Below are 16,978 nucleotides of genomic sequence, written 5' to 3' on the forward strand. Positions count from 1 at the left end.
GCTGGCCCCTGGTATGCTTTTTAAAAACATGCTTATGTTTTTAATCCATCTGGATTTATTTTGAATGTAACATACAATGAGGCTCTCAATTGCTTTTCTTTCAGATATTTCATTTACTAAAACTATTTGTTAGAAAACCCATTTCTAAATTATTATGCTTCATAAATTATAGTTAAAATAACATGTATGTATATATAATGTTTTAGGGTTATCTGTTCTCTTCCTTTAATCTGTTTGCTTCTTGCATCACTACTAGGCAATTTTATATACTATGTTAATTACTTAAACTATTCTTCAAAAATTGTTTGGCTTATTCTTCCAGATAGTAGCAGTTCACTGTTACTGAGTATAAACTTTATGCCAGATACAAACATCCTTAATCCTGAAAACACTATCACTGTATTCCTGTTTTACAAATGAGGAAACAGAGGCATAGAGTAGAAAGTAAATTGTGCTGAGGCACATAGCTTGTAAGTGGCAGAGCTGACATGAACCATAGGATCCAGATTTTATTGCCCATTAAAGAGAAGTCTTACATGAAATTGATTGGAACTATACAAAACTGTAATAATTTTGATATAAAGGACATCTTAATATTTTAGACAGTCTTCATTCTTCACAGCCAAAAACAGTTTCTGTTTCTCTCCATTTCTATCTGTAAAACTCTTCTTGGTAAGGTTAATCATCGGACTCTTCTATTTTCTGAAGCTGCTATAATTAGGATTGTGTTTTAGTTTTCTAATGATCAAGGCTGATAGGATAATGTTGGCCATTTTCATAATGATATTTTTGACAGCTACACTGCGTACCTTATTAAAATTTGATGTGATATAGGATTTAACTCTGGTTTTCAATATATCTCCTGCTCACATAAAAAGGTAACAGTGGATTGAATTTTAAAGAACAAAGAACATCTGCTCACAGCCCTGTTTTCTAGGCTGAACAATGGCAATTTTTACAAAGAAGGAATAATAAGTTAGATCAGAACCTTGTATTTTCCTGTTTTAATCAAAATAAGGCTGCAAAGTATGTTTGTTTCAGGGAGCAGGATCTGCTTTAGATTCTGAAATAGATTCTGTTTCAGATCATCAGAAGTTCATTTGAAAGGGATGAGAGGTCTGCTGTCCAAGGAAAGGTTTTTGTTGAACACTTGACCTGGAAGTACCTCTAAGTATTAAAGGCCACTGGACTTCAGAAAGGATTCAGAAAAATCAAGATCTAGTCAGGATGCATTCTGGAAAGGCTGGCAAGAGCCTCAGCTTTGCTTTGAAATTTCCTTCATTGTAGTTAGCAAGCCTAGAATGAGTTTCTTTGTTCCTCCTCTACTTCTGTTTCTCTACATTGTGATTACATGTGTGTGTTGCAGGGAAATTATAAGCTATCTGCTACAGACATAAAACTTTTGAAAATAGTCAGTAAAACCATTGCTGCAGCAAATCAAAATGGGAAGATGAGCTGCACATTCAGGATGAGCTTGTCTCTGCAGCTCATGCTGCCAGATCTGTATGATGACCCCATTGGTGGTCTCTCTCTCCTTCCTTCTGGGCAGGGACTGAGTCTTCAAGATTAAGCATTGCTGGCCATGGTGAGGTTCCATGAGCTTAGATGCTGAGCAGGATTTTGGCCTGGGTGATGACACTCACTTTTGTGAAGTTTTTGCAGCCCACTCTCGAGAAACAGGGAAAAGCCAAACACACCTTAAGTAGGACTAGAGCTGAGTTTTTATAAACTATTGCCTTTTTGCCTTTTACTCACCTGCTTTGTCCTATTTCTCATACGTCCTTCTGTCCTTTCATACCTCCCTTACATGTCAGTCTAAAGCTGTACTGTCTTCTAGAAGGAAGTTCACATATGATTATCTGATGGTTTTCTTGAATCTGTTATACTGAGAAAGTACCTGTATGTGCATTTTTCTTTTTGTCTACTGATTCTAATTTTTAAAACTTTGTGTGTATATAATTTTACTTGTGAAGTTGCACTACTTTTGAGTAGTGAAAAAGCACTGTGAACACATCCAGAGTCAACTATTAAAAAAAAAATTCTTTTGGGGCCGGCACTGTGGCCGCTACCTGCAGGGCAGACATCCCATATGGGCACCGGTTCGAGTCTCAGTTGTTCCACTTCCTATCCAGCTCTCTGTTATGGCCTGGAAAAGCAATAGAGGATGGCCCAAGTCCTTGGGCCCCTGCACCTGCATGGGAGAGCCAGATGGAAGCTCCTGGCTCCTGGCTTCTTTGCAGCCAACTGGGGAGTAAACCAGCAGATGGAAGACTTCTCTCTCTCTCTCTCTCTCTCTCTCTCTCTCGGTCTCTCCTTCTCTCTGTGTAACTCTGACTTTCAAATAAATAAATAAATCTTTTTTTTAAAAAAGGTCTTTTTAAAATTATTTGAGAAGGAGAAAGGGAGAGACAGAAAAAATTTGCTCATGGCCACTGGTTTGCTCCCCAGATGGCCAAACCTGGGGCTAATGCAGAGCCTAAGTTGGGAGCCAGGAATTCAAGGGTCTCCCCATTTGAGTAGCAGAAACCCAGTTACTTGAGCCATCACTGCTGCTTTCCAGGATCTGCATTAGTAGGAAGCTGGAGTCAGGAGCTACATCTTCAGGTAGAACTTTGGCAACTCCAGTGTGGAATGCAATGCAGATGTCTTAATTCCTAGGCTAAATGCTCATTTCTCAACTGTGTTTAACATTTTTAGCTCAATTTCCCTTATTGTTTCTTACTCTCTCTCCTTGTATGTGTATCTGTAAATATATAAAATAGGGGGACGAGCAATGTGGTGTACATTAAGCTGCCACTTGCAAAGCCGCCATCCCATATTGGAGCACCAGTTTGAATCCCAGCTGCTCTGCTTCCAGTCCAGCTCTCTATTAATGTGTCTGAGAAAGCAGCAGAAGATGGCCCAAGAACTTGGGCTTTATACCCATACGGGAGACCTGGGTGGAATTAGGGGCTCCTGACTTTGGCTTGGCCAAGCCCCAGCTGTTAGTCATTTCGGGAAGCAGGTGGAAGATTCTCTCTCTCTCTTTCTCTTTCTCTCTCTTAATTAATTACTTAATTAATATTTAAAAAGAAATTGAGGTTTCTGTCTATTCCTTTGTAGACCTCTAGAAAGTAGAGGACTCTTCCTTCTTGTTGGAGAAAAGATCGGTTTCTTCAGTGTTAGATGAATTTCCTGGATATCGCTCTTCCATATTTCAGGATGAAAACGTGCAGCTGTGTTGCACATGGGGTGTGGAAGGGGGGCTTTGGCGTCAAGTGATCTTGGGTTTGATTCTAACTCTGTCCCTGTGCTCTCTGACTTTGCATAAGTCATTCAACCTCTGACTTCCTTTTTCATCTATAAAACAGAGATGCTGATACCTGTTCTGTGAAGTTGGTAGGAGGACTGAACACAAATGATTGTAAAATGCTCTAAACCCTGGCTCTTTAGGAGGCCTTGAACAGAGGAATAGCTCTGGCTGTTTTTCCTTGGGAGTTCAGTGAGGTGAGGTGATGGGTGGCAGTACCTTGGCAGGTACATCCCATCACAGATTTTTTTTTAAAGATTTATTTATTTATTTGAAAGTCAAAGTTACACAGAGAGAGAAGGAGAGGCAGAGAGAGGGAGGTCTTCCATCCGATGGTTCACTCCCCAATTGGCCACAACTGTTGGAGCTGCGCCAATCCGAAGCCAGGAGCCAGGAGCTTCTTCCGGGTCTCCCACATGGGTGCAGGGGCCCAAGAATTTGGGCCATCTTCTACTGCTTTCCCAGGCCATAGCAGAGAGCTGTATCGGAAGTGGAGCAGCCGGATCTCAAACCGGCGCCCACATGGGATGCCAGTGCTTCAGGCCAGGATGCTAACCCGCTAAGCCACAGCGCCGGCCCAACTCAGTTTGATTTGTGTTTACCAAAAACCCAGAGGCAAGAGTGGGGCCATACATCTGTTATGGAGTCCCAGGAGCCCAAATGTCCAGGCTGGTACAGGAGTTCTGGGATCAGGAATATTGGGTTCTTCATCCCACTGAGCTGTCAGCCAGCAGATGCTGTTTTGGTCTGAGGATAGTTCTTGCAGCTTAGGAAATGCCACAAGGGTTGGGGTGCTCTGGATCAGGTTATTGTGTGGGTGAGCTCTTGGGTCCCCGGGAAGTCACCTAGGGCACCCAGGAGGAGCCTCAGGACTAGTCAGCCTAAGCCTTGGGGTGGGAATCTCTGGCATGTCTGTGAGAGGAGCTTCTGCCCAGGGTGGGTCTAAGTGGAGCAAGGCCGGGCGTGTGCAATAGTCTAGACATCTTGTCCTGACTCCTTCCTGGGGACACACAGTCCACATGCCACCAGACTGTGAAGGAGTTCTGAAACATGAAGGCTTGGAATAAACAACAGAAAGTCTGGTTGGGGGCCTGCAGTTTTAGCTAACTTCAGGGTGAGAGGACTTGTGAGCTGGCTCGGCAGTGGCTACTGTGACCATTTGCCTTTCTTTCTGTTTGCCCAGAACTTGTGGCGTTGGAAGGGCAGGGCCATGGCTCTGCTGCCTGACTTCTGGTAGACCCCTACTTCCCTACCATGATTTTCAACACTTCATGTCCCAGATGGACAAGCTCAGAAGCCACTCTGTGTGTTTGATATTCAAAAAATACATTAATTAATACCACCAGAAATATATATTACGCAAATCATTCAGAATAAGGCAAAAACTACTTTAATTAGGTTGCTCTTATTTCAATATTTTGGTTAAATGAAGTGTGTATTTTGTATTTACATTTTTCCTATATTCTTAAAGTTTCATATAAACAAAAGACCAAAAAGAAAAAGAAAACCCCACGCACATTATTTTTAGGTCTCTGGTATAACTGGTACAAAAATATTTTGTTGCTCTAAGTCAGTTTAATCTTTCTGGAAAGCAGACTAGCTGAGTACAACCAAAACTATGAAGTTATTCATGGATTCTCTTAACCCTAGCTGCCCAATCGCTGGACTCCATCTGAAAGAAATACCTTCCCTCTCAGAACAGAGCAACTGAAAATGCTGCGGGGAAAGAAATTTTCCTCACTCTTTGTGGCTGAAAATTTATTATCAGCTAAAATGGAACCAAGAAGAAGGGCTTGGGCAGAGTGGCTGTGCTGAGTGACACAGGACCACAGTGCAACCCCCAGAAGTGATGCCTCTGGGGAGAGGGTGGCTGGTGTGTACACGCAGGAGATGTGTGCGCAGAGACTGTAACCATGTGGCCGAGAGCCACGTACAGTTCTTCACTCCAGCAGCTTCAGGCAGAGTTACTGTGGGAGCCCAGTGCTCTCCCACATGGAAATGGAGGCAGGGCAGGTCCTTGACTATCCTCCAACCTGGGCCCCTGTGACTTGTAAGACTGTGTCTTTATCTGCCAGAATTTAGAGCAGTGACACAGGTGAATACAGGTTCACTGATGTGTTTTATATTTCCCTCTAAAGTGGCTTGAATTTAGATAGAAATAAACCAGCTTTGAACATAATAGCGGTTCCTTTTTTAAGCTCCTGAGTTCATGTGCTATTTAGAAACATAAGCCAAGTGTTTACAGGCTTCTGAGTGTTTCAGCTTCTGACATCTGCCTCTCAGTGGAGTGTGAATAACTTCATTTTTTTTATTAAAATTACAGACTTATTTTTGAGATTTCCACAGTTCCTGGTTTATAAAAATGCCTAATTCTGGACAGAATGAGGATTTTATATTTAAAACAAGCATTTCCATTTGGTAGAAAATTATATATGCATGCATATCCAAATATCTTTGTGCTGAAACTTAATATAGATGAGCTCTCATTGGTGAGTGTTCTAGAGAGTTACAGGATGGGATGTTGTTGTAGAGCCACGTGCTTTATCCCTACACATTTTTTTTAACCTTTTATTTAATGAATATAAATTTCATGAGTACATCTTTAGGAATATAGTGATTCTTCTCACCATAACCTGCCCTCCACCCTCAGTCCCTCCCCATCTCCTCCTCCCTCCCCCATTCCCATTCTCCATTAAGATTTGGAAAACATATACTATTAACATTTTCTTCCACCCTAAAGCACTAAAATAGAGATCTCTACCACTTTATAAAATTAACCTCCTCTTGGGCCGGCGCCGTGGATCAATAGGCTAATCCTCCACCTTGCGGCGCCGGCACACCGGGTTCTAGTCCCGGTCAGGGCGCCGGATTCTGTCCCGGTTGCCCCTCTTCCAGGCCAGCTCTCTGCTATGGCCAGGGAGTGCAGTGGAGGATGGCCCAGGTGCTTGGGCCCTGCACCCCATGGGAGACCAGGAAAAGCACCTGGCTCCTGGCTCCTGCCATCGGATCAGCGCGGTGCGCCGGCTGCAGCGGCGGCCATTGGAGGGTGAACCAACGGCAAAAGGAAGACCTTTCTCTCTCTGTCTCTCTATCTCACTGTCCACTCTGCCTGTCAAAAAAAAAAAAAAAAAAAAAAAAAAATTAACCTCCTCTTGAGGCTGGCATTGTGGTACAACAGGTTAAGCTGCCACTGTTTGAAATGCCAGCATCCCATATCAGAGTACTGGTTTATGACCTGGCTACTCTGCCTCTAATCTGGCTCCTTACGAAGGCAGCTGAAGATGCTCCAAATACTTGTGCATTTCAACCCGTCCTACACATGTATTATTACAAACATGGCAATGTGCAGTGGCTGGGCACATATATGCAATCATTTAAATACATTCTTTCATAATGCTCTTTCTTGTCTGATTTGGCAGCTTTCAGAACGGTCATTCTGATATACCAAAATGGCTTGTAGATGGTAGCCACCGGAAAGACAACCTCTGTGATGATTCATTGTCTCGGAGGCAGTAAAATGCCCCCGATGCTACTTGGTAAGAGGTCAGTTAGAATGCCTTGCTCCCAGGCAGAAACCTTCCTGTGGGGTTGTCTGTTTTTATCAGCACAGACAGGTGGCTGAAAGCCATTTTACTTCTCCCACATTTGCCACTCATTTTTGAAGGAAAAACGTGGCACGCATAGTGACTTACTGCATGCACAATCTCCCTTCCTCCCACCCCAGCCCATGGAGGGCAGCCTTGGCCCTGTCCACTTTCCACCTCTCAGCTCTCCATCATCACTCAGTTCCATGGAGAAGGCAGACACGAGGACACTGTGTCTGTGTTCTCAGAAGGGAGACCAGCTTTGTGTTCAGGTAAGTGCAGTAGAAAAAAATCTAAGTGCATCAGAAACAGACGTTGGGCTGTTGTTCAGACCTCTGTTGGGTGATTACAGTGGAAAAATTCTTGGTCTTTGTGCTACTAAAAAGAGTGGAGAAACATAGCATATGTCCACAGTGTTCAGTAAGAAGGTAGAGCATCACTGACATAAAAGTCTGAGACTCTGCTTTCATGCTCTCCTCCAACCACAAACTGGGTTAAGACCCCACCCTCTCATATTGTCTGTCCCAGTGTCTGACACATCATCTTTACTTCACGCAGCCCCAGACATTCTCACACAACTTGTGATCCCCCTGGTGTAGGCTTTTGTCTGTGGAACAAAATCTCCACTGCACTGCACTCCATCAAGGCCTATAAGATCTGGCCCTTGTGTCCCTGGCTGCCACATGCACCTTCCACCAGTGATACTGCACCCCACATAGCTTTGGCATTTGGGATTTGAGGAAAATCCAGTGTAACTGAGACAGGCACTCCTGGACTGCATTGCTGTCACCTTGTAAACCAGCTTCACATACAGTTTTCACAAAGCTCGTTTACACAGAGATATGTAAAATGGAGTTGTCACTTAGCATTCATTGAAGTGTTTATTCTATGTTCTGTTGTGTCCCTCCTGAGGGAGGCCAGAGTCCTATCAGCTTTCTCAACAAGGTCATTCTAGAGAGTACTTGTCCACTCGTTACCTGTTGGCTTTGTAGCAGATCACCCCCAAGTACAGCAGCTTAAGGCAGCAACCGTGTTATTTCACAGAGCCTGAGGGGCAGGAATCCAGGTGTAGCTTTGCTGGTGGTTCTGGCTCAGGGGCTCTCATTGCTGTAGGACACGTGTCTGCTGGGCCTGTGGTCCTGAGGGGTCTGCCTCTGAGCCTGCTCAGTTGGTGGCTGGCAGGCTGGTCCTCTCTGGCTATAGGCATGAGGCCTCAAGTGCATCACCACATGGTCCTGTGTGTCCTCACAACATGACAGCTCCCCTCCCAAGAACGAGTGATCCTAGAAAGGCCAGCCATACAGAAAAAGCAGGCTTCGTTTGCTCTAGTCTCAGAGGTGACGTACCATTGCCGTATTCTGTCGATCACACATACTACCTTGTTACTATGCGAGAGGGCTGTGTGTGGAATCAGTAGAACTCTTGGATGCTGGCTGCCATGCCTATTCTGAGTAGGATTTTCAAGGAAGTAATGGACATGGATTGGAATAAAGTCATTAGAAAAAGGAATCTGAGATCTAAAGGGCACCATTGCACTCACAGTCACTTGTTTTTCTTTTAACTGAAGAAGGAAGACTATTTCTCTTTTTATTTTTCTGTCTTTCCATGAACTCTCATAGGTCAGATTATGAAATGCATCTGCCTGTAGCAATTATCTTTCTCAACAAATGGGGAATATCTTATGACCCAAAATAAAGCAAAAATGGTATTATTAATAAAGGTTAATTATTGATAAGCTTTGCTGTTTCATTTAATTTAAACCTGAAGTGTTCAGGAGCCATTTGTTTCCTGAGTATATGTGAATACAAAGCTTCATTACTGTTGCTGTTTTTTTTTTGTTTGTTTGTTTGTTTTTTAATTTATTTGAAAGGCAGAGTTACAGAGGGGCAAAGGCAGAGAGAGAGGTCTTCCATCCCTGGTTCACTCCCCAGATGGCTGCAACGGCCGGAGTGGGTCTAATCCGAAGCCAAGAGCCAGGAGCTTCCTCCAGGTCCCCCATGTGGGTGCAGGGACCCAAGCACCTGGGCCATCTTCCACTGCTTTCCCAGGCACATTAGCAGGGAGCTGGATCAGAAGCGGAGCAGCCAGGACTCAAACCATATGGGATGCCGGCACTGCAGGCGGTGTCCTTACCCGCTATGCCACAGAGCCAGCCCCTGCTGCTGTTTTGAAGGAGTAATTCTGAGAAGCTTGTTGACTCAGGGAATCGGATTTTCTGGGTACTGCAGCTCCAAAGGAGCCCTTCTAAGATTAGTCTCCACAACTTGCTCCCTGTGGACCACAGGGACCATCTTCTGACTTCAAAAGCATAGCTGACTCACCCTGTGACTGCTGGTTGGTGACTGATGGGGCGGGACCCAGGGGCCCTTTGGCTAATGTGACTTTGGTTCCTTGTCAATGTCTTTGTCATTCCCAGGCAGGTTCCAGCAGCGGCTCAGGACAAAGAGTATGTGTCATCGATGAGATCGGGAAAATGGAACTCTTCAGTCAGCCCTTCATCCAGGCTGTTCGTCAGACACTGTCCACCCCAGGAACCATAATTCTTGGCACAATCCCAGTCCCTAAGGGAAAACCGCTGGCTCTTGTGGAAGAAATTAGAAACAGAAGTGACGTGAAGGTGTTTAGTGTGAGTATGTGAGTGCAGCCGGTCCTCTGTGTGAAAGTGGACTGGATGATCTTGGGCAGCAAGTAGCCTTAACGTGAATTACTGTTTTTCCCTCCTATATGGGAACATAGGTGAGTCTGACTTTCTGGACTCTATCAAACCTGAATTCTGTCTCTACTTGATGACAAAACAAACCCCCTTGTGGGAGGCACCAACTGTCCTGGCTGCTTTCTTCTTCCATCTCCCACCAGACACCAGGGCCTCTTAGCTTCAGCATCACCTGAGCAGCTGGTGCCCTTGTTCTAAGCTTGTCTCCTCTCAGACTGATAGGGCACAGTGGGATACAGAGGCACACAAGTATAACTTTGTTTAAAAAGTTTCCCTTTTAAACTGACCCACTTCTGCTAATGAGGAGAAGAGGCTGTGGTTACGGTTGGCAGCACAGCTTCCAGGTGCTCTGGAGTAGCCTTGTTCAGGAGAACCTCCCGCGGTGGTGGAAATGTACTCGCTGTACTCTACGGTACAGTGGCCCCTAGCCACACGTGGCTATTTATGTTGGAACTGATTACATTTAAGTAAAATTAGGAATTCTGTTTTTTAGGCACACTGGCCACACTTGTGTTACTCAGTAGTCCCTGGGATGGCACCGCTACCACATCCTGCTCAAACAGAGGCTTGCAGAGTGGTCGTATGCACATCACTTGGGAGCTTGTGAGATGTGCCCATCTGTCTTGCCTTGACCTAAGGACTTAAACTCTTTGGGGGATGGGCCCAGTGATCCTTGTTTTAATAAACCCTTAGGTGGTTCTGCAGTTTGAGAAGCACAGCGTTAGGATCCACGTGAGAGATGAGGAGTCGCAGCATCTCGTATCAACCAGTGGCAGTGTTGTGAGGGGCTCTAGCAGCACTGCTGACACTGCCTGAATCCTTACCTTTCTTTCTCCATTGTCTTTCTCTGACCTCAGTCAGTTTCAGTTATTGGCTCCCTCCTCCACCTTATGACACCCTTCCCTAATCCTCTTTAGAGGTTCCTTGGCCCTGCAGATGCCAAGTGAACAAGTCAGAGAGGCACGGCCATGCCTAGCAGGGAGAGTCAAAGTAAGCTCTGGCTGCAAGATACTCATGAGCACCTATATCACCCATCAGAATATTTCCATGGTCCACGGTCCCAGTGAGACATCCACTTGTTACTTCCAAAATATCCTGGAATGGCGGTAACCATTAGGGTTAGGTGAGCCAGACTTGGAAATGCACGCATTCATTTATTCATTTGGTGAATACTGAGGAAGCTGTGTGCTAGGTGTCAGTCTCAGTCTTGGTGATAGTGTGGTACAATCCAAGACTCAACTCCATGCCCTTGTGGAGCTTACAGCCTAGAGCAGAGGGCAGATGTCAAAAATATAAGCAGACAAAGTAAGCGATTTAAGATTCTGATAAAGCCAATGGAAAGAAGCCCGGGCAAAGTGGTAGTTGGGGGCAGGAGTAGAGGGGTAATCAAGGGAGGCCTGTCTAGGAGGTGAATGAGCTGAGACCTGAGTGCTGGGAAAGGTCACATCCTCAAGAGCATCCTTGAGAGTTAACACGTGACCCTCCTGGTCTCCTGTTTTACGTGGGCTCCGTGTTAGAAGTTGTGGTTGTGATTATAGAGTTTCTGTGGAAATAGAGACAACCAATAGTGAATGATCATGAAATAAAATCAGTTTTCAGGCCAGATAGCTTCCAGGCTGGAAGACTGGGAAGTTGATAGTGGTAAGCTCCAGGTATTAGCTATCTCTGCCAGCTAATCCAACCCAAAATTCCTAAGGAGAGCTTGAGGAGAGCCAACTGTTACGTAAAAAAAAAAAAAAAATTGTATCTTAACACTGCATTTCCTTTAAAACTGTAAATGATTCTTCAGGCAAGATAATCATTGCTCTTAATGATGTGTAAATAAAGTGATTAGCTTTGAGTTAATTATGTGAGGAGCCGACATACCCTTTTATCCTTGTGCTGCTTGGGGGCTTCTGTGGTCCTTCTGTTCCTGATTTATAAATGAAGATCCTCATTTTCCTGATGTGTAGACTTCAGTAGTTGGATTCGATATCGTGGGTCCTATCCATTTTTAACGTGCAATAAGAATCTGAATCCATTTTTAGAGCATCGTTTGCATCTAGCACTTAGTCCATGTTACAGGCACATGTAAGGCATGTTCCCTTTGCTCCTGAAAAACAGACCATACACCTGACTGCAGTGTGTGGCTGCTATCCCATCTTGTAGGCTGTTTGATGCTGTCTCACTGACCCCTAATTTGTTTAACATGATCAGTAATATTGTCCTTCTCCTCCTCTTTCTCTTCCTCTTCCTCCTTCTTGATTTTGTTTTAAGAATGTGTTGGTGTTTGGGTGATATCCCAGTTTGTCTTCCCATGGTGGTTGGCCTAGATATGTGAGGCACAGTCCTTCACTGACCTGCTGGGCACAGGCACAGTCACAAGTCCTGTGTGTGTTATGACTCTAGAGTGTCTTCTGGACCGACGGTCTTGGTAACTTAGACGTCTGCCTGGCACGGGCAGAACAACAGTGGCCTTCCTGAAGGTCATCTGTTGTTCTTTCAGCGATTTGGTCAGTTTGTTTTCTCCTGACTTCTAGGATTTTCTGCTCTTTAAGTATAACCACTACAAATTTTTTTTTAAATTTATTTCAGTATTTGTTTATTTGAAGCTGTAAAAACTAATGGTAACATTAATGCCATAGAGGCAAGACACAAAGGCCTTCATGACTCAGAGTTAATGGAAAGAGCTGTTTGCATTGTTGTGTGTATGTGTATTCTAATTAACAACATGGAAAAAATATTTTTATGTTGGATAGTTGCTACTCATTTAAAAATATCAGAGTTTGATGTTCTTATTGGTATTGATTGATCGATTGATGGACTGATTTTTGACATTTAAAAGTTATTTGAGAGAGAGCACTCCCATCTACTTCACTTCTCAAATGCCTGCAATGGCCAGGGCTGGAGTATGCCAAAGCTAGGCACCGAGAACTTCCTCCAGCTTTCGCACGGGTGGCAGGAATCCAATGACATGGGCAACCACCTGCTGCCTCCCAGGGTGCACATTAGCAGCAAGCTGGAGTTAGGAACCTGAGCCAAGTATTCGACTTTGTTATGAGTTGCGGGTATCCCAACTGGCATCTTAACTACTAGGCCAAACGCCCACCCACTTAATAGCATTTAGAAAACATATTTTATTTGACTTCCTTCTACATCCTCCCTGGGTAGAAATGTTAGATGTTGTCTATTGAGGGTACAGAAGAAACGCCTGGAACCTGGCAAGCACTGGAATGGAATACGAAGGTGGCCCCCAGTTGATGTGCACATGGTGCTGGGTGCTGTGCTCAGTGCCTCACGATACACTTATTACTGCATTTCATATATGAGATATTTGAGGAGTCAAGAGGCTCTGTAACCTGTCCAAGATCATTCAGTTAATGACAGAGCTAGGATTCAGACCTTGGTCTGGCTGATGTCAAAGCCTGAGCATTAGCATAACCCTGCTATAGTGTTACCTTCATTCATAGAAATGATTCAAGTGGTTTTACCGTAAATCTTGGCTTGTTAGAAAGTATTTGATTTCTCTATTAAAAAATGATATTATAACAAAGTCTCTTAATATTCTGACTCCAAAACCATTTAAACTTGTTTTCTTATAACATGCTCTTATAGTTTTCATTTGTGGAATGTAGGATCACAAGAATAATGGGAAGTAGATTCTAGCTTCCCTCCAATTTGGAAATTGAAAGGCCTCCTTTTATTCTCCTCTGCTACAGCAATATGGATATTATTTTCATCTCAGCAGGAACTCAGTGCTGTTTTCTGGGCCCATGCACTCCTGCCCATTCAGTGCTATTCACTGGACCTATGCATTCCTGTCCTCTAGGTGCAGAGCTACGGTTATAAGTACAGTTACTAGCTGCTGGAAGAGAAGTCAATAAGAAAGCTGCTTGCAGAAAAAGAAGATAATACAGATGGCCAATAAGGACATGAAAAGAAATGTTCCATCACTAGGTATTATGGCAGTGCAAACCAAAACCACAATGAGGGACTGTCGCTCCCCGTCTTCGTGGAGGAACGACACAGGACCCTGCGTTGTTCTTTCGTCTGCTCGGCCCTCCCCGGGTTTGCTGCTGGTTCTTCCCGGGTTGGCTGCTGGTCCTTCCCGGGTTGGCTGCTGGTCCTTCCCGGGTTGGCTACCGTCCCTTCCACCTCCGTGGAAGGGCGGTTCCCCCTGCCACATTCCCCACTTCCGCGGGGGAGCAGCACACCGCCGGCCGGCTCTCTCGGGGGCTGCACAGGTGTTCCTTCAGATAGATGTTCCCCCTAGATGTTCCTGGTGCATGCCGTCTCTCTCCTCCTTTATAGTCCTCCTCTGCCAATCCCAACTCGGCTGCCCATACGCCGAGTACGCTGCTCTCCTCCAATCAGGAGCAAGTCCTACAGTTTATTGGCTGAACTGGAGGCAGCTGTGTAGAAGCTGTTTTCTTCTCTCCCAGCGCCATATTGTGGGAGAGCAGATGCATAGAATAAGTCTTAATTCCAGTAACTTAGTCTAGTCCGAGTTGCTCCCAGTTGCTCCCCACAAGGGACCACTTGTACCCTCTAAGATGGCTATAATAAAACTGTAAGACGAAGGCTGGAACTGTGGCTTAGGAGGAAAAAGCTGCTGCCTACAGTACCAGCATCCCATATGGGTTCCAGTTCATTCCCGGCTGCTCCACTTCCGATCCAGCTCTCTGCTGTGGCCTGGGAAAGCAGTGGAAGATGGTCCAATTCCTTGGGCCCCTGCACCCGTGTGGGAGACCTGAAAGAAGCTCCTGGCTCCTGGCTTTGGCTCAGCGCAACTCTGGCCATTTCGGCCATCTGGGGAGTGAACCAATTTATGAAAGACTTTCTCTCTCTCTCTCTCTCTCTGCCTCCCAAATAAATAAATAAATCTTAAAAAAAAAAAAAAAACTTTAAGGTAGAAATGGATAGCAATGGATAGTAGCAAGTGTTGGCGAGGATGTGGAGAAATTGGAACGCTCATATGCTTGCCACTGGTGGGAATGTAAATTGTGTAAATCACTATGGAAAACAGTTTGGCAGTTCCTCAAGAAGTTAAACCTGGAATTGCCATAAAAGCTAGTAATTCCTCTCATAGGTATATATCCCAAAAAATTGAAAACATATGTTCACATAAAAATTCGTTCATGAATGTTCATGGAAGCATTATTCATAATAACCAAAGCATGGGAACAACCCAACAACTGATGAACGGATAAACAAAGTGTGGCCTGTCCTTACAATGGGATATTGTTTGGCAGTAAGAAGGAATGATGTTCTGATTCATCCAACAACATGGATAGGTCTTGAAAATGTTACACTAAGTGAAACAAGCAGACACAAAAGAGCACTTCTTGTCTGATTCCATTTATGTAAAATATCCAGGAGAGGCAAATTTATGGACAGAAAATAGGTTCGTGGTTTCTAGAAGGAAGAAAGCCAGGAGAGGCGTTCTGCAGCCGAAATGCTGGTGGTTGAATAACAAGTAGGCTGGAATTTCACATAAAGGAATATACTGCCGAGGTTGGCAGAGGACGTCATACTTGTTCTTGTGTTTCGGAGTTTGTCCTCTATGCGCAGGGAACATAACAACTGAGCACTGCAGACAATTTCACATAAACAGCTCACTGCACAAATAGTCTTAGGGAAATCAAAGGGAGGGTATCTATACATTAATAATGTAGTACTTGCATTCTGTTCATTAATTTTTCATGAGAAAATGTTCTCAAAATGTGTCTTTTCCAGTTTTCATTTCTATTCTTTTTATATCTCAGCAAGACTTGGAAGGAACTCTCTAACTGTTGGATGTGGCTGGCACAGTCCCTGCTGTGGCACCGGTAGTCCCCAGCAGTTCCTGGCAGGGCCATCTCACTGGGGCAGGAGCAGGGACTCGGGCAGGATCCCCGAGTGACAGATGAGGGGTCTGTGCTCAGCATCTTTCCAACGCTCCTGGCTCCTGAGACTCTGTTTCCTCTTATCTGAAATGGGGATGATTGCGTGTGTCTTGTTTCCCCTGTGTGCCTGGTGCGCATGCCGCATGGTTGTGAGGGTGACATTGATGAGGCATTTCCCTGAAATGTGCAGCTGTGGCTCTATGGCACACAAGCACTCTTGGGGGATCTCTCTTGCTGTCTCTGAAGTCTCCTGCTGGTGGCAGGACATGGTATTGCCTGTCCTTTTCACAGTGCTCATTAAGAGCTGGGCTTCGAAGTCTCCTGGCTCTCAAAACATACCTCCTCCGCTCCCAGCCTTCCGGCCTGTCAGCTTTGGAAGATGATGTCTCTGGACTGGAGAGAAGGACAGGAGCTCTGACACTTGCTCCCTTTCTTCTTCCCACAGGTCACCAAGGAAAATAGGAACCACCTTCTGCCAGATATCGTGACGTGTGTGCAGAGCAGCAGGAAGTGAAGACAGTCTGTGTTCTACACGGGAGGAAGTCCCCTGGTCCAAGAGCAGCCTGATGGGTGCCTGACTTGTCAATGTTTTATGCCTTTGGGTTTAGGAAACTTGGTGGACTTTTCCAAAGAAAGCTGGACAGCTGTTTAAAATATCAAATTAGCTCTACTGCTGGACTAACTATACAAGCTTAACAATCTATTTTGGCTTATTTATGCTTAAAGCCTTCTGTTTATTTCCTATTGCATTTGTGTGCATGATATGGGTAAATTATGAAATCAGAAATATTTTTTCAGAGTATTTGATGAAATTCACCCATATTGAAGTTTGTAAATGTGCTCAGGAAAAGGGGGACAAAAGAGTTCACCATTTAATCAGTTTTGCATGCCATGAAAATTAAGTTTCTCTCCAGGTGCAGCCTCAAGCTCATACAACTTAAAGGAATAGTAGTTATTTGATTTTCTTTTTAAAACTATTATTTCAAAAGAAAATAATTTTTGGTCATCTTCCCCCATATTTCATGTTTGCTTGTTGTTTAATATAAAAATAAATCTGGTGTTTATAGACATGGGTCCTTGTGTGGGAGGGACTCTGTCTTCAGGACGTTGATTCGACCTGGGTCTCAGTGGGCAGAATGGCAGCGTGGGCCTGGGGGTTCACATCAGAACCCTGCTTTGGCTGAGTTCTCCTGGGCTCTTTTGAACCTTTTTGTGCCTAGTTTCCCTCCCAAAGGGGAAGAAGGGAGGAGACTGATGCTACATCATGGAAGGAAATCAACTGCTCCCCAGTTGGATTTATCAAGAGTAATGAGCTAGCAAGGTAGAGTTTAGCCCATAGCAAGGGGACTGCAGAAAAAGTAGGAAAGTGGGACAGGCATTGTGGTGTGGCAGGTTAAGCTGCTGCTTTCAATGCTAGCATCCCATACCTGAGCACTGGTTCATGTCCCAGCTGCTCTACTTCTGATCAGCTCCCTGCTAATGCTCCTGGGGAGGCAGCAGAGGATGGGCCAAGTACTGAGTCTCTCTA

The 16,978-nt window shown here is 44.7% G+C and overlaps 1 protein-coding gene across 3 annotated transcripts in view; it reads left to right on the top strand.

Annotated features, from left to right (window-relative positions):
• Positions 1-16,523, top strand: part of NTPCR (nucleoside-triphosphatase, cancer-related) — a 29,397-nt gene extending 12,874 nt beyond the window's left edge. Inside the window, exons 4-6 of one of the 3 annotated variants that reach the window (XM_070055534.1) lie at positions 7,014-7,145; positions 9,290-9,499; positions 15,896-16,523. In XM_070055534.1, coding sequence (XP_069911635.1) covers positions 7,014-7,145; positions 9,290-9,499; positions 15,896-15,964 — 411 coding nt within the window. In that variant the 3' untranslated portion in view covers positions 15,965-16,523. The remainder of the gene's footprint in view (positions 1-7,013; positions 7,146-9,289; positions 9,500-15,895) is intronic. The other 2 variants (XM_002717363.5, XM_051821465.2) reach the window with 2 other exon arrangements.
• The last annotated feature ends 455 nt before the right edge of the window (positions 16,524-16,978 follow it).

Source organism: Oryctolagus cuniculus, chromosome 13 (genome assembly GCF_964237555.1).
Source record: "Oryctolagus cuniculus chromosome 13, mOryCun1.1, whole genome shotgun sequence".
In the NCBI taxonomy this organism is placed as follows: Eukaryota; Metazoa; Chordata; class Mammalia; order Lagomorpha; family Leporidae; genus Oryctolagus; species Oryctolagus cuniculus.